Source organism: Pinus tabuliformis, chromosome 9 (genome assembly GCF_031772625.1).
Source record: "Pinus tabuliformis cultivar Carrire ecotype Pingquan chromosome 9, CPIR1, whole genome shotgun sequence".
In the NCBI taxonomy this organism is placed as follows: Eukaryota; Viridiplantae; Streptophyta; class Pinopsida; order Pinales; family Pinaceae; genus Pinus; species Pinus tabuliformis.
The window spans coordinates 1,580,697,327-1,580,715,929 of record NC_142307.1 but is presented as its reverse complement, the minus strand read 5'-3'; the positions used below and the strand labels follow the sequence as shown (position 1 = coordinate 1,580,715,929).

At 40.5% G+C, this 18,603-nt stretch overlaps 1 protein-coding gene across 1 annotated transcript in view; it reads right to left on the bottom strand.

Annotated features, from left to right (window-relative positions):
• Positions 1-2,158: 2,158 nt before the first annotated feature.
• LOC149154734 (uncharacterized) overlaps positions 2,159-18,603 on the bottom strand; it is a 178,899-nt gene continuing 162,454 nt past the window's right edge. Inside the window, 1 exon segment of the mRNA XM_089440765.1 lies at positions 2,159-3,850. Within this exon segment, the coding sequence (XP_089296891.1) occupies positions 2,432-3,850 (1,419 nt within the window). The 3' untranslated portion in view covers positions 2,159-2,431.

The window sequence follows — 18,603 nt, the reverse complement described above, 5'->3', positions numbered from 1 at the left end:
CTTCAATGTTATTTCAATTTGAAAGAAGATAAAGGACTGGGGTGAAAAGGAGGTTAAATATTCATATAGTAATACTTGAGTACTGTAGTTTCAATTTGAGAGTAGATATCGGGCAAAGGAATTTAGAGTCAGAGTATTTGGTATGTTATTCCCTTGAATTGAATCCAGCAATGTATGAGTAACAAATCGCAATTTATCCAACAAAATCGAAAAATATCTAACCTAAGAAAAAGAACCTTATCAATAGCATCAAAATTAATTAAAATGGTAAATATGCCTATTGTGACAAAAAAATGGTAAAATTTCCATACGGTGAGCCAAAGTTTTTAAAAGCAGACTTGTGTATAACGACAACTCTAGTCCTTTTTGAAAATTAATTATCGTATCAAATAACAAAATTTAAAAGGGTTTAGATCTCATAGTAGTTCTTGTCTTTTGAACATTTGAACGGGATTGGCAAAATAAAATAAGATATAGATAAGAGTCTATACGTTCTAGCAGGCCCACAAGGCTAAGCACCTTTTGCAGTGAACGAGGGCTAATGCTCCATGCTAGGCACAAGCCAAGGTGTCGACAAAATAGTAAGGCCTCTATACAAAAAATACTCTATTGTTGATGTAGAGTGTCTACAGTTATCTCCATGATCTTGTCTATACTATGCTAGAGCTGCACTACAATTTGGGGTCGGCTGTAGTAAAGAGAAGCAATGGAAATTCAATCGACAACTATAAGGTGCCCCGTTAGGGTTGAATCTTACAACTTTGCGCTCTTTTACAAATAAAACTCTAATGTGTTTTTGTTTTTCATAAATTCCATAGTTCTTGGATAATGGGTGTGAATCAAGATAACTAAAAAATGAAACATTAATCCTACAGCAAAATTGCTGTGTCAAACACTAACACTGGTATCCTACCTCCAATAGATTACATTTTACAGTTACAATTAAACACCAATATGAAGATAAACAGTGATGATTATTGACGCAAAGAACCCATCTCCATGAGAAGTGTGGCAATCTATAAGCGAATAAATCACGATTAGCTTCTTGTTTTTGCCAAAACTTCGAGAGATTATCTTAGATATTGGCTTTATATACCAAAATATAGAAATCAATATAATTGTATTAGTATTTTAGATTTTAAGCAACCAATTGAACAAACCACAGCCGAATAAAGATATTGACACGATCATTGGGAGATAACACATCATACAACATGCTATAGGTGGCTAAAGAAGACAAGCATGCATAAGCATCAAAATACTGACACGAGCTTCTGATAATGTCAACTGTAACATATAAGCGATGGGTAAAAGAGAGATAATCAGTTTTAATCAAATCAATATCAAAACGAGAATTGATAGTAAATTACTACAATTCCTAAAAAATAAAGAAAATAACAGTAGAACAAAATTTGTATGTGTGTTAATCCCTCGAAACTCTACTTTGCAAATTCTGATGATAAAAGAAAATGAAAGACGAGTAGTTCTTGCGAAATCAACCATGATTAATAGTCAAATTGCCCAACAGCACGATGCAATTTGGCCAAATGGAGATGATATTACCGATGGTAATGCCTTCTGTGCCAAGGAGAGGAATCCGCACTTTTCATTAAATTTTAACTGAAAGAGTAGGGAATTGTAAAAACATTTCAGGAAGTTCAATATACATATAATTCAGTGGAAGACACTAAAGTGGGACAAAAGATAGGAGATGGCAGTAAAATGCTGTTCCAATAGTATATTTATATTCGTCCTATGTTTACTCCAGAAATACAGTTTAAATTGAATAAAGAACTAAGTTGTATAGTAGCAACGGACAGAATTAAGAGAGATAAAATTAACATCCCCTGTTCAACTGATTTTCTAAATATAATCACAACAAATTATCAATGGAAAAGTGTTATCTCCCTGGGTCATCTAACAAATGCACCAAAAGAAAATGCAATATACACAAATGACGCGCAAGAAAAAAAAATCGAATTCTGCTGCCTGATAGTCAAATACACTAAAAATGTTTATGTACATATGACACACAAGGAAAAAAGTCAAGTTTAATGCCTAATAGTCCAATATTTAGAGTAAAGCAGGGACTAATTTGTTGACCATGTCTCTAAGTCCTGCATTTCTGTAACCTCCACTTTTTATATACACGGAGATCTGAATCAATGTATCATGTATAGAGAAATGAACAATAGATTATAAAAGAATGAATATTTTGGAGGGGGAGAGAGAGAGACTCTCCACATGAAGATCCCATGTCTAATGCACAAGCACACCATGACTGACAGTAAAATGAAGTCATGAGTTGAAAATGGTGAAAATTGGTCTTACATGCCTTGGCTATACACTGCCTGACTTATGTTATTGTCTCTAGAATACATATGATATTTGTTGCTAATTTACAGGGCCACAGAATTAAATTGTCTTTTCCTTACCCGTCTACACCACCACCAAAAAGTAGCAAAGAAGTATCTACATTACGATTACTGGGCAAGGCCTGATTCTCTTTTAGCACAGACTTTACAGACTGTTCTTTCTCTGACAAAGGAAACGTGAGAGAGAGGGAGAGAGATGAACCATCTTCACTTGTTGTTGGACTAGCAAGCTGTTCTTGAGAGGTTTTATCAAGTAACTGAACAAACAAAGGCAGGGCACCTGGCTTTGGTGAAGTCTTCTTTGCTCCTAATGCAAGTTCGAGATTTGGCGCATCAACATCTAGCAGTTCCTGATTCTCACCTTCCACTGAGGAAACAAATTGAACAGCAGAATGCCGCTCAGGAGAATTGTGTTTAGAGATTGACTTGATATGTTTCTGCTCAGAGGATCTTGCAGTGTTATAATCTCTCTCAGTATCCATGGACTCTGAGAAGAAGAATGTTTCAGTCATTTGAGAGTCTCTGGGATATAAAAGACTGTACTCCTGACCTTCCCGTTGAAACGGTTGACTATGCTCCAAAGCAGAGGATCCATTGTGTTGAGTAGAAATGCTCAAGGCACCAACTTGCTGACTATGACTGCTAATGTTTGTTTCTGATGAGCTCTTACCACTGGAGCTCCTACCACTGGTATCTTGTTCTTTATAGTTTTCCCTGACATAGATTTCACTGTAACTTTTCTTCAGTCTTTTCTGTCCTCTCTCATCTGCCACATGATCATTGAAGGGCCTTCCTTTAGGGGACATTAAATCCCTGTGGCGACTCCTACAAGTTTCTGATCCTGACAGTGGCTGTGAGTATCGAATTTGATCAAACTCAGGGGAGCGAGTTCGAGAATGGTGATAATCATGGTTATTCATCTGTACTGAAGGAAAGGATACTCGGTTTACATGTCGAGGTGGTGAATGAGAGTAACGATGTCTCTTTTCCTGTCTGCTATCTCTGTGATGCTTTGTATCATGGCTACTGTGTTCTTCATGTCTCCTTGATGAAATTCTCCTGTTGCTTTCTCTTTCAGTTGTGATTTCCCCATTTCTTTCTCTGTCTCTTTCCTTTTCTCTTTCCCGTAGTTTCAATTCCTTGCTGTTCCTGAAATTTGCATCTTCCATGTCTTTTCCCCTCTCTCTCCACCTATCATATTCCTCATCTTTTAATTTGTTTCGTTCCTTTTCGCTGTTTGTTTGTCCAGATGTTGCAAGTGGGCTGACTTGAGCAATCTTTGAAGAATCTGATGAATGATCTTGCCTTTCTAAGGAACTTGAAGAAATGGCCACCGGGCCAGAAAGTACATGCCCAAAATATGCAGAGTTCATCCTCTCTCTCCGAGAAGAAATCTGTGAGCCAACAGGCAGTCCAGATTCCTGGAATTCGACAAACTTTCCATCCTCAGCATCTGGAGGGGTTTGCTTCTCTTTCTGCAATATTGGTAACTTTGCATGTCAAGTGACACATCAGACCTAAAATAAGGTAAATAAATTAACATTTCTGGAAAAAATAAACAAAATACTGTTATCAGCTTAGCAGAATATCTGCAAAGAGGCATGCAAGTCTTTTTCCCCTTAAAGGTATTCATGATAATTGCAGAGAATCAGAGGAAGAGTGTAGCCAGGAAGAACTTAGAAGAGAAATGCTTGGCAAGCTTTCAAGGCAGTGGCTGCTCAAAACAAAGTTCCTTGGCAAATGGCTTTCACAAGAACTAAACCCATGCACAGTCCATTTCAACATAAGAATCTGAACCTACTTTTGCAACGAGTAAATTTAACTTTTTTTACCTTCTTGAAAAAGAAAATACATTGAATGGTTCCATGATGTGCAATAATAATGCACAGATATGCTAACTCACATTTAGTTTGCGGGGAATAAGTTGAGTCTAACTAAAAGGAAAAACAGAAGTAAAAATCCATGTTACATTTCAACTTACATATTCATGATTTCCAAACTTGGAACCACAAAAACAAGATATATCCACTCTTAACCTAGTCAATGGAGAACCATAAATGTTTTTTGTTACAAAAGAAATGTGCCATATCATGGAATAGCCAGTTCTCCCTCCAAATTTGAGAACGACGTTTGCATGTGCTTATTATTGTTGTGATTGAACTGCATTTGTTTTATAGAGGTGAAAGGGCCCATATTTGCAGGTTGAACAACATCAGAGAGAACAAAGCCGGTGATCAGTATGACAGAGACCACAGTTTACGAGATGAAAACTTTCACATCAGTTTGTTTGGAGTCTGCACACTATAACCATAGTGATAATGAGAGAATGTGGGAATGTTTTCAAATATACTACTCAATAATATGCTGATTCACACAGACGACTTCTATGAGAATATGAATGCATGACCAAAAGAAGAAAAATAAGCACTTTTCACATTTAATGTGATGGTTGGTTACTTTGAGGCAACCTTTGGAAAAGAAAACAAAATCAAAGTCTCAAAATAAAAGAAGATGAGAATCAAAGAGAAATGAAACTATGTTAACAGACACACCACCCCTATATAGTCACCATGGATCCAATCTGATTCCAGATTCAGCAATGCCATGATTTGTCATGGAAGTGGATCCCCTAGAGAAGGAAACCAATCCTGAGCCCATGAAACAGATCCCATGGAAATGAAACGGATTCTGAAATTTTGTAATGGATCCCAAAGTTTCCAGTGGTTTTTGGATCCACTAATCCCCCAAAAAGTGATTTTTTAATGAAAAACACTCCCAAAAACCTAAATACCTAAAGGCTAAAACTCTAAACCCCATTCCTGGTCAAAGTCTGATCTATCCTTACATCAAGATCTGCTCTCGAGGTCTCATCTATCAAGGTTTATTCTCAATGTCTGATCTATCAAGGTCTGCTCTCGAGGCTTCATCTATCAAAGGTCTATTCTCAATGTCTGATCTATCAAGGTCTGCTCTGAATGCCTAATCTATTGTTATGGTCAAGGTCCGTTTGTCAACAGATGATCTACCCTTGGTTTTTAGTCCTGCCATAGAATTCAAGAAAACTACTTTATTCACTGCTGACATGGACATATGTGGAAGTGGCTAACAAAAATGCTCTTATGAACTGCTTCAGGCTGAAATGGTCTTCAAAATTATCAATTATCATAACTTATCAAATTACCAGTGACGATGGATGACTAATAGCAATATGCATGTAAACTCTCTTTTTCAGTCGTAACTCATAGTTCTAATGTTCTGATTCCTGAATGGTCTTTATTGTAATATTTGATTTTTTTTTTTAATTATAAAAATATAATTGTATTTTTTTGTACTTGTCATTTCCCTGTTGTATCTAGATCTCGGCTTTTGAAAATTCCAGTGGATCGGTATCCATATCTTGGTAACTTGGAAATAAAATTAGAAAATCAAAGAAAATAATGATTGGCATATCACCTCCAGTGCTTCTAGAAAAAAATCTTTTTATTCAGCTACAGAATCCAGAAGGTCAAGAAAGGGAACATATTTAATTATAAGATGTTTCAATTGAATGGAGAAAATACTTAATTCATCAGACACACAAAGCAACCAGGAAGCAAATAAAAAAAAAGTGAAGTGGAGGATTACATAAAAGTGGACATTGCAAAATGCTCTTGTAGCACACTCCATCCCCATTCTAGAATCTAGATTTATGCTTTGGATTCCACTAATAAAAGCTTTCAGTGCAAATCCTGGGAGTATCAATAATGGCCAATCTTACCACTCAAATTATACACACACACACATACACATTAGAATGGTGAAAGCTCCACCGTACTATCCAAGTGGAACCTCCACAAGTCAGCTTTCACCGTACTATCCAAGTGGAACCTCCACAAGTCACCCACTGTCACCTCAACGACCTATCTTTGCCACTTTAGGCCGACTCTCCTCTGGCTTTGAGGGGGCATCCCATAAAAATCACTAGGGCATAAGCAATATGGAGCCCTACTAGTGAAGTCGGGTTTGAAGGAAAAAGGAAATATTGGTGATGGAGGGATGAGAAGATCAGTGCCAATATTCAAGGGTGATGGAGTCAAGAGAATATTAATGATGAAAGGATTTCTAGAAGAATGACCCTCCTGAGGTCAATTACCTGAAATAATGGATTTGGGTGCGGGGAGGGCTAATATCTAAAGGTGGGTAGCCTTTTGGCCAATCAAGGTAAACTGTATAGTCAAAAGTCTAATAGAGGATTCTTCAATAGGATTTCCCTCAGCCCAAGGATCGAGGGTCTGCCTAGCAAAGAGGCTCAACGATTATTCCACACCAACAAAGGACAAGATGAGGTCTAGCATCTTGATCTCTCCATCCACATGACTCGTTGCCCCTTGGTGAATTGATCAAACTAAGCCTTGTGGTGATTTTGAATCACACACAAATTTAAACCCTTTAGAATACTGTAGACAGAATCAAGAAAGAAAAACTTTCTAAGTCAAAACATACACCATATAATAAACCCGAAACTCCAATAAACACCAAGAAATGTCGCCATTAAGCCCTAAGGAGAGGAATACTCCCACTATCCAACTATGAATTACAAACAAAAAAATCCTTCTTTTATATAGAGGGGGGAAGGAACTTCCTTTACATTAAAATAATATTATTAAGGAAATTTCCGTAGATTTGGCAAGGAATTCTAAGTCTAGTCCACTAGAAACTAAAAATTAATCAAATAAGGTGGTCAAGGCCACATGTACAATGAGAAATAAAAGATCGCCACAAAAGGTGGATCAATCCATCCATCTTGGGACGAAAAGGTCCATAAATTATTATTTCCTAAAAATAATAACCAATGTTCCCTTGATCCATGCTTGAAATAGTTGTTAAACCTTGAAGGAAGTGTCCATATCCCAAGAAATGGTCCAATGTTCCCACATTTGACTTGATCTAAGCTCAAATATTCTCTAAAAAGGCTTCACTTGAAAATTGAGTTCAACGTCCCTTTGGCTATCCAATGTTGACTCAGAGGAAACTTCCTTGATCCAAATGTGTCAGTTGGCATGCAAATTGTGTTAATTTTTGCAACTACGGTAAAATTCCACCTTGGACAACTCAAATCACTGAGATGATGATTTCATTAGATTCGTCTTTTCGAGATGACCAAAATCGACCTAAAGATCACCCAATTTGGTTAAGCGGAAGTGGGATTATGAATTATTTTATTCATACATGTATTATGGAATGGGTCAGCCCTAACCACATGAGTAACTGCTTGGGTTAGTCTTAACCCCAAGTGAACCCTCAAGAAAGCCTATAAATAGAAGAGACCTCAAGATCATTTGGACACATCTTCTCTTCTCTTTTGTCTTGGTTCGCACAGGGTCGATGGAAGGAGTTCACTCAAGGGTCCGAAATTATAGCCGAAAGGTTCGCTCTGGGATGGGTTTTACAGATCTCGATCGCTGGCACAAAACAGAAGTTTTTCGTCCTCGGCCGCAGGCACAAAGTGGGCAAGAGAGCGACTTTGGCTCTCTAGTCGCTCAGAGACAGTTCAGTGAGAGCGACTCAAGGTTCAGTCGCAGATCGGAAGGTTTCGGTCCCCGATCGCTCGCACAAGGTAGCCCTGGGAGAGACCCTGTCATCTCGGTCGCTCACATAGCTCGGCAAGGGTGCGACTTTGGCTTGTCGGTCGCTCGCATAGCTCGGAAAGAGTGTGTCTTTGGGTTTTAGCAATACAGTGCCACAGTTGCTCGCATCAAGACCTCCTGAGAGCGACCCTGTAGTTACAATCGCTCGCATATAGTGACAGAGAGAGCGACCAAGGAGTTTTCAGTCGCACAGAGAGTTCGATGAGAGCAACCAGGGTTCAGATCCAAGATTTGAAAAGTTGGGTTCAGTTGACTTCAGCGATCTGGTAGATCTGAGTTTCTCTCTATTGTTATACAGATCTATAGATTTGATTTGTTAGTTTCCGCTGCAAACATATGCATTGGGCTCATTGATAGTGATGGCAATGCTCAGTAGTGTTTGACATAGTGACGACAATATACAACAGTTGACATCAATTTGTGACAGCACATTACAACCATCAGTATGAGGGTTTTGATTCCTAACATGATTAGATTTGTTTCATAGATATCATTATTGTTTTGCTGCATAGATAAAGTTATGGATCATTGTACTCTCTTTTGTTGCATCATTTGATGACGATCTAAGAAGAAGAAGATTTGCAAGGGTTTTCCCCATAGTGGTTTTGCCCTGGTCTTAGACCAATCCTAGTGTCTCTATGTGTGTGCATGCTTTCTTCTGTTCCTTTTATGTTCCGATGCATTGATGATGTTGGTGATGTTGTTTCTTTCTATGTAAATGCATATGTTGATGTATAATGTTGTAGATCTGAATAATGTGTTGGGAATCAAAATTGTTGTTAAACCAAAACCTGCAGGTGTTAGTCAACGATCACATCGCCAGAGATAAGGATCCACGAGAGGTGGTTAGTCCATGTTAGGAAACACACGGGGAGCGTTGGTTTATCCAATGTCCAATAATCCCCCCCCCCAATGCAAGCCAAGTGTGTATCGAACTCGTGACCTACGCTCTAATACCACTTGTTGGGAATCACGATTGTCGTTAAACCAAAACCTACAAGTGTTTGTCAACGATCGCATCGCCAGAGATAAGGATCCACGAGAGGCGGTTAGTCCATGTCACGAAACACACGGGGGGCATTGGTTTATCCAATGTCCAACATAATGCAATGATGATATGGGGTGAACTTAATGTATTATTGATGAAATGCAACTATCATAGCAAAGAACAATACCACCCTAAGAAAATTTAACATGTTATCAAAGTTGGGCTGAAGAAAAGCCATGGAGATCACCCCAATGATGACACCATTGATGGAAGCAAGAAGACGATGGTGGAGACCTAAAATAATTCTAGGGTTTGAAGAAAACCCTAGGCATCTTGATGATTAGGGTTTGATGGATTCTTTGAGGTTAGGGTTGGAGAGGAAACCCCGGTTTATGGAAACTATATGAGATATGGAGCCTAGTATCGTCAATTAGAAGATGCTCAAGCACTTGTGGGAAATTTGATGAAGCCCTCGATGGGATAATCCTTAACAGATCTGTTTAGATACTTTAAGGCAACATTGGTATATGGACCATGGACATTGATGGCTCTTGAAGATTGGTTCAAGAGGGAGAGGATCACCTCTCATTGAAGATAAGTATTTATTTACTTATGATGCTTCTTACTTGTTAGACTTATGGATCCAATGATTATGTTTATTACTTCCCGCATATGTATTTGAGTATATGGATGTTTCTAACCTCCTTGATAAGATGAGATGTGTAGATCCTTCTTGAAGATCATTTTGAGATGTAAATCTGGAAAGAGATAAAGAGGTACTCGATGAAAAGATGACAAAGTGCTTTGGGTGGCCTATGAGTCATGACTAATGAGTAGGTGCTTAGGTATTTGAATACCACCAAGTATGCATGGTATGTTGTGTTTCAGCTATTGGCTCAGTAAGCCCTAAGGTGTGATGAGAATGCCTCTTTCTTTAATGGCTCATAGATGTATATGAAAGTGACTTGGATATATGTCTCCTATGATGAAATTATGCACTTGATGTTGAACATTTTGACCTTCTTGAATTCTATGAAGCTATCTAATGTTGATACATTGATACACTTGATGTTTGGCTAACATCTATGATCTATGTGTTGAATATCTTGATCCTATAAAGAAGGCTAGCACCTTGGCTCTAGAAAATGATACTCTTAATACTTGTCATGATGGATTTCATATAGAAGGATAGTTCATTGACTCCTATACATGAGTCTATTGGTAATGCTTGTGATAAGCATGATGAAAGCATATGGAAAGAGCGATTGACACTCTTGTTATTTTGATAAAGCTTTATTGAATGACCTAATATGATCTCATTGGTCATGAAGTGCATGGTAACCTTGATGTGAGAGGTATAAGTGTAAGATTGATATTCCAAATCTCTTAATGCCCATGGTCTTATCTTGATGGCATATGGTTAAACTGGATGCAGTAACTTGATGGAATGACTTGACAGAAAATGCTATTGTGTTCATAATCTTTGAGATCTATCTGTTGCTTTGAGTCTAAGCCTTTGATGAAATATTGATGTCATGATGCTGATAACCATATGTTTATGATCTAACAGATCTGATGTTGCATGACTCTAGTAGAGACAGGTTGCTTACATGAATGAAGATGAATGATGCAGATCCCCAGTCAGAGGGAGAATCTCTTCTCAAGATTCTTACCCTTATTACTATTTGTATTCTATGTTGTTGAAGTATGATTTATGTGCATCTGATAGTATTGATCTGCAACAGAGTCTTAGATCTGAAGCCCTTACAAAAATTAGGGTTTCTACTCCAGACGCAATCACAAATCTAGGAGATTTCATCCTTGGATGCACTCATGCTAAGGCCTAGACAGCGTCCAGGCAGCTAAAGTCGCTCTCATGCTAACATGAAGAGAGCGACCAGAGGTTTGATTGTTGTTGACCATCATCTGAAGCTTTCTAAAGTTGTCTGAACTCTAAATCATGATGTCCCTGACATATTTTGCCACTGTTAATTGATTTATGAAGTTGTTGAGTTAAATTGTTGATCATATAATGAAGTATTGTGCATGAAATCAGATGGTCACCTGGAAGATGTTAGTACCACAAATGTATTGCAAATAACAACAAGATTTGCTAGCAGGAAAAGCTTGAACGTTTTTCATAACATGAACATGCAGATTGAATTTGTGTTTGCAGGTGACCGGGACACACATATAGATAGGTCACTATGTTTGTTGGCATGATTTGGCATTACTAGTATATATGAAAAGTGCTTTGTCATGATGCTCAACAATAACTTTGAATTGATGATTGAGATGTGCTTTGACTATAGATCTCTCTACGATTGCATTTGGACTTGACCTGATGTCCAGTGATCTGATTTGACGATTGTTGATTTGCCCTAATATCGATACCATGTGGGCATGATGACTTACGTGGAAATTGGCCTACTTGTTCTTAGCACAATGGTTGAAGTAATGATAGTTGTGATTTGGCATGAAAAATGGAACCTGCATAACTCATCCTTGACGTATGGATTTGTACCTAGTGACAGAAATGACTTATGTTATGATTATGAGAATGACTTGATAAAGTTCAGACTGATATTGCATGACTGATTACAACTTGTTGGCATGATGAAGTCATGAGTTGATATGAGCTTGATATGAGCTCCTGTTTGAATTTCTACAGTTAACCTGTTAGAAATTCTTCCTGTACTATCTGGTTTATTTCTTCCTACTTGTTTAATTACTTAAAAATTATTTACCATGTAAATACTGAAAATAAACACAAGTACAGTATCAACATCTACAGATCATCAACTGAAAGAAAACAAGCACACAAGTGACACCGTTATTTTTGGACCAAAGTCCTCGGAAAAACCCAATGCGAGAAAACCGATGCAACAAATATGAGGGTTTTATTATTATGCAGTTTCTAAATACAACTAGGGTGCCAAAGATGGCTCACCCAACAGAGAATGCCCTCAGCAGTAATACCTCACCTCGGAGACAGATATTTCAGTAGATTATTCATCGGATGAACGATCCCACTGCAACAATTGCATCTTCCACTGCTCTACGTCACTCTGTAGGGATTGCGTCACCCTTCTCGGAACACCACCACCCAGTTTGGCCCATGAAAAACCTCCCAGTGCTGCCTCTTGGCCCTGTGTCAACTCTGCTAGCCTCTGTGTCAGCCACGCTGCCCTATTTTGGCTCTGCGCAGCTCCCAACTACCTCTGCGTCAACCTCTCCAAGCTCTGCGTTGTCTCTCTGGTACTAACTATGCCTCTCTGTTATGTATTCACTGCCCCTCACTGTAACTCAGATCACTTGTTCGATTTCTCTCAGCAAACCCCGCTCCAAAAAATCGAACTGACTGATCAATCTTGGTGTGTTCTCCAACTGACCCTCAAGCCTCTTTTTATACTTTTTTCATTGGTGTATCAACGACCGAGATTAAATCTCTAATCAATAACTAAGATTAGATTTGGCTTGATCCATGACTTTTGGAACATTCTAACCCAGTTTTATATTAATACCCATTAATATTTTATTTTTCCTAAGTTTAGACTTAAGAACTCCATTAAAAATATTAATTATTTTAATATCTCCCAAACCGGTTAGAATCTGCCCAAACCATTTTTGGGTCTTGGAGATCTCATGTGCTTTAGCCTCTCCACCAATTTTCATGGCTAGAGCACATCCGATGCTACCTCAAATCAATACTCCCTCTAAGCGAGGATTGTGCTCTAGTAATACTCCACACTGAGTATCACCCTAATTATCAGGCATCAGTCCCTATGTTAATGCTAAGCCTTCCCGCCTGACATCCTCTGCACTGCTGCATCTTGTACTGCTGCCCATGGCCCTGCCACTGCCACTGCTGCATCCGTACGGCAGCTCCCTCTGCATCCGTGCTGCTACTGGTCCATCCTCCCAGCACTGCATCTGCACTACATCCCCTCTCATCATGTTGCATCGTGCTACTGCACTGCAACTCAATTACTGAGAAGTAAGTAACTGATCCACCCAACTTTTGACATCCCTGACAGGCTAGAAACACTCTCAATGCTTAAGCTCCCTATGCCGCTAACAAGTGCTCCCTCTACTAACCTCTGCATTGCTGCAACAACTCCCTGCATCTCGCACCATTGCACACTTCTCTGTGCCATCCTGCACTGGTGCAACACTCTCGTGCCTCTCGCACCGTTGCACACTTCTTTGTGCCATCCTACATTGGTGCAACACTCTCATGCCTCTCGCACTGTTGCAGCCTGCAAGCCTTGCACTGTCCTGGGACTCCTACACTGTAGCACTCTCTGTCGCTCCATCCGCATCCGTTTCTACCAACATCTGCCAGTCACGCTACTACTCTTCAGGGTTCCCGTAGCAAGGCATAATCCAAGAGGTTGGGTACCTCAAGGATCCTGAACCTCATCACCTGTAGTCCGTCTGACTACAGCTCGATGTCTCCCGACACTTCTTCTCAAGTGGCACATGAGCAGTCATGGCACAATCGTCCTCCTTGACTTCTTTCTCCGCCTTTGCAGGCGCTGCTTTCGAGTCTGAAGCCTCTCCCTTAATCTTCTTCCTAGGACACTGGCTCGCAAAAAGACCCAGTTCCCCACAATGGAAGCACTTGACCTTGGAGAGGTCCTTCTTCTTTCTCTTCTTCTGCTTTCCCATAAATGCTAGAGCCGCATCCTCTTCTTCCTCCTTTTTGATTCTGACCCCTTTGCCGTTATTCCCCACCTTGGTCACCCGTCTAATCTCTTCCTGATGAAGAGTTGCCCACAGTTCCTCCCAATCTGAAAGGCTCGTCCTACCCAGTATGCTCTGGACAAATACCTCCCAATCCTCTGAGACTGATCCAGATGGATATTGGGGGTCACCTGCCAAGTCCACTTGGACCCCCACCATTGTTTCTTTCAGCTTTTCAGTTTCCTTAATTATAGCACATTTTACTATTTTTAGCGGTTTTTCGGGTCCAAAACTTCCGGAGCCATTTTGAGGCTATAAACGACTTTTTTTGGGAAAACTAGAAGCAACATGGGTCCATGGACCAAAGTTGCTCTTCCCAAAGTTGTAGTTCTCAGATAGATCTTTCTAACGAGACACTGTGCACGTCAAACGGTGATCGTATGCCAAAGTTACGACCCCGAGAAGTTGATGTACCAATTTACCCAAACAGGGCCCACAGTTTGGCGTTTCATCTTCTAGGGTTAGGTTTTTGGATGTTTGGGGTTTTCCATTGTTTCTCAACAATAAATAGGCCATTGAGCCTCATTCTAACATAGTTCAGAGACATGTAGCCGCCACATCTCTTCTCAGAGATAAGCTACCATCGCCCTAACTAGTTTATTTCCATTGCTATTTTTAAGCATATTTCAGTATTTCACATTAATGAAATGAAGTATTATTTCCACTACATCTCTTTGTTTATGGTTACCTCTGTAATTTGTTGCATTCCTATTTAAATCCGGATCAGTGGTATCAGAGCGGTCTGCTTTTTCTCTGTTTTTCTTTGCATGTCCCCAACGAGGTCGGGATATAAGGAGTTAGGGCTTGAACTGGTCGAACATTGCAAGACCAGTGTTCCATGGCGGATGAAAAGAAAGACGAGGGGGCAGAAGATCCTATCAAAATCTTGCTCGAAAAAGCCCTCTAAGGACAAAGGAACGCGATGATGGACAGCTTTGCCCAGATCCTTCAACAGCTACCCAGGGGCAACGCATCGGCTTCCAACAGCTACTCTAGAAATGCCACACCGTTTAAGGTACAAGTTAATTTTGAAATTCCCATATTCGAGGGTCAAATAGACGCAGATGCCGCCGATAAATGGTTAAATCTGCTAGAGGGTTATTTTTCTGTTCATGATTTTTCTAGTCGAGAAAAGATTATTTTCACTCTTCTCAAAGTAGCCCCCCACGTCAAGGACTAGTGGGAAACCTACTACGAGCAGAAGGATGAAGTACAGGCTCACTATTTTCAGCGGCACCCACTTGGGATTCATTCCGAGATGCCATCAAGGAGCAGTACTACCCTGTCGGAAATTATGAGGATCAATACATAAAGTGGACCACGCCACGGCAGGGAAGGGACCAAGACGTGTCGGAGTTTACCAAAATTTTCCATACCCTTTCCACAAAGTTGGGTATCAAAGATTCGGAGCAACATTTGATACTCAAATACCGCAGTTGCCTGCACAAGTACATCCAGGAAGAAATAGAATTCCTGAACATCCCCTCGCTCAACACGGCATACCGATATGCCGTCAAGGTCGAGCAAAAGTTTAAACAGAAGAAGCGAGACTTTGGATCTGCGAATCCGAAGCAAGGAAAAGGTGCCCCCAAACCGCAGAACAAAGGACAAAGCCAAGGCGGGGCAGCCCAAGACAACCCGCCAAAGCTGCAAGCAAAGAACAGCGCCGTGAAGCCGAAGGACACAGGAAAGTGGTGTGAGTTCCATAAGAGCTTCACTCACAACACAAGTGAGTGTCGGGCCAAGCAGTCACTGGTGGCCGAGCTAAAGGTTTCAGAATTAGATGCATGTTCCGACTCTGAGTCAGAACCCGACAAGGGGAATGACAAAGGGAAGTAGATTATCGATGCGGAGCCCAACGCCACCGTTGCCACCACAAATATCCAGAGGGAGGAACCCGAAGATCCAGAGGAGGAGGAGCGTCTCTTCCACTCTGAGATGTGGGTAAAGGGCTCCCTGCTACAATTCTTTGTTGACAGCGGGAGCCAAAAGAACCTCATTTCGGCAGAAGTCGTGAAGCGGCTAGGCTTACCGAACACAGCACATCCACAACTGTACACCATCGGGTGGCTTCACCAAGGACAGGATCTTCGCATGAGCCAGCAGTGTCGCCTTCCAGACAACATCAAGCCCTTCACGGATGGAGTATTGTGTGACATTGCTCCCCTTGAAGTTTGTGATGTATTATTAGGACAACCATACTTGTGGAAGTGACAAGCTGTGTATGAATCAAGGCCCCATGTTGTTATTGTTACTTTGGGAAATAAGTTGTACAGGATATCGGAGGTAGCACCGCCTACCGCCATCTCTTTGATTACTGCAAAACAATGCAGTAAGCTCGTTTCCAAAACCAAGAAATTTGTTTTCCTGATGATACGCCCTCAAGGAAAGAAGAATATGGTGGCCACGATCTCCAGACAAGGCCCCTCCACACGACAACTACAGATGGACAAGGTCGTGGAGTACAAGGACATATTCACCTCCCCCGCAGGGGTTCCTCTGCACTGTCAGGTCAAACACTCCATTGATCTGACCCCAGGTGCGTCGCTACCAATGGACTAATATATCGGCGCTCCGTTCTAGAGAATGATGAAATCAAGAGGCAGATTTAGGAGCTGCTACAGAAAGGTCACCTCCGTCCAAGTTCATCACCCTGTGGGAGCCCGATCGTGTTGGTACATAAGAATGATGGGACTTGGACACTCTGTATTGACTATCGGGCGCTGAACAAAATCACTGTCCATAATAGGTACCCAATCCCACCGATTGATGACCTCTTGGACCAACTAAAGGGGGCAAAATATTTCAGCAAGATCGATTTGAAGTCAGGATATCACTAGGTACCAATTGAACCCTCCGATGTGTGGAAGACTACCTTCAAAGCCAAGGAGGGCCTTTTCAAATGGTTGGTTATACCTTTCGGATTGACGAATACTCCTGCAACCTTCATGAGGCTAATGGATGACATCTTGCGGCCATTCACCAACTCATTTGTAGTGGTATACTTGGATGGCATCCTAATCTTCAGCCAGAGTTGGGAAGAGCACCTCCACCACATCTAACAGGTTCTCCAAACACTGCGGCAACACAAGATATGTGCCAATTTGGAGAAATGCACTTTTGGCATGACCCAAGTTCAGTATCTGGGATACATTATTGATGAACAAGGGGTGCATGTGGATCCATCCAAGATCCAAGTCATTCGAGATTGACCATCTCCAACCACTCTGACAAAGCTTCGCAGCTTTCTAGGTCTTGCCAACTTCTACCGCAAGTCCATGTTGGGATTTTCTCATATCACTTTGCCCTTGAGTCAAGTCACCAAGGGAGGAGCGAAAGCAAAATTCTTTTGGTCTAAATCTCAACAGAAGGCATTCATAGAATTGACAGATCGCCTCTGCAAGACACCAGTGCTCGCATTACCAGACTTGCAACAACCATTTGAGGTCGAGACAGATGCCTCTGACTATGCTATTGGGGCAGTCCTTACTCAACACAGGGATCCAGTGGCATATCATAATGAAACACTTCAGACACAGTCCGGAAGTATCCCACTTATGATAAAGAGATGTATTCCATTGTGCAGGCATGCCGACAATGGAAGAATTACATTTTGGGGAAGGAAATGGTCATCCACACAGACCACCGACCCCTGCAGTTCATACAGGCCCAAGGGAAATTGTAGAATGATCGCCATCAGAAGTGGTCCACATACCTGCAACCAGTGTTGCACTAATCGGCAAATTATCGTGATAATATCGTTTTATCGCAATTTTCTCAAAACAAAGAGAAAATCGAGCGATAAAATCGCAGGTTTTTTTTATAGCCGATTTTTTCGAAGAAAACGTGATTTTTACCCAAAAAATCGCAGGACCATCGGGCAGCGCGTGTTTTAAAGGGAAAAACACGATTTTATTTGTCATTTGGACAGCAGAAGGCACGCGACTAGGGTTTGGAGACTTGGACACTTGGAGATTTTGGAGCTGAATCAACTAACTAGAGGAGAAAACCGAAGAGTGAGCTAAGGAGGAGACACATTATCTCCATGAAACTGGTATGGGCACCAACGTTTTGTGTTTTCACTGTTTTGTAACTTTGTTTTTGTTTTTTTTCTATGTTTTTGGTTGGGTTTGGAATGGGGTTTTTGACATTTGTCCAATGTAATTTTTTTTTAGTTTTTTTGGTTGGGTTTGGAATGGGGTTTTTGACATTTGTCCAATGTATTTTTTTTTTTTAGTTTTTTTGGTTGGGTTTGGAATGGGGTTTCTTAAATTGTATGTACTTTTTTTTTAATTTTTGTACAATGTAAATAGTAAAATACTAAATTGTAAGTTTTTAACTTGTAAATTGTAATCCTTACTTTCCCATAGGTTCACTGAAACACCATTCAAGTTTTCAACTTCAAAGTTCAAAATCAAACATGCCAAGGAAATTGGACCCTTTCTAGGAATTTGGTGAACCTGATGCTCCGAATGATAGACTAAACTTGACTTGCAAGTTGTGTCAGCAACATATGTCCGGGGGGGTGTACAGATTGAAGTATCACCTTGCACAAATCCCTGGATTTGATGTAGGGCCTTGCACAGAGACAAATCCTGAAATCATCCGAAGAGCCATGAAAGCATTGGAAACTTTAGACCACACTAGAGAGGCCAAAGCAGAAATGAAGAGGCAACTAAAAAAGTCAGCTGAACAAGGAAGTGCCAGTGGTTCTACTACAGCATCAACCAACCCAGTAGCTGCCTCATCATTTTTTGTTCCTCAAACCACACCTGGTTCACAGCCATCTATCAGTTCAATGCTAAAAAAAAACTGAGAAAGAACAAACTGACAAGTTGCTGGCCAAATTTCTCCTTTGGAGTGATAT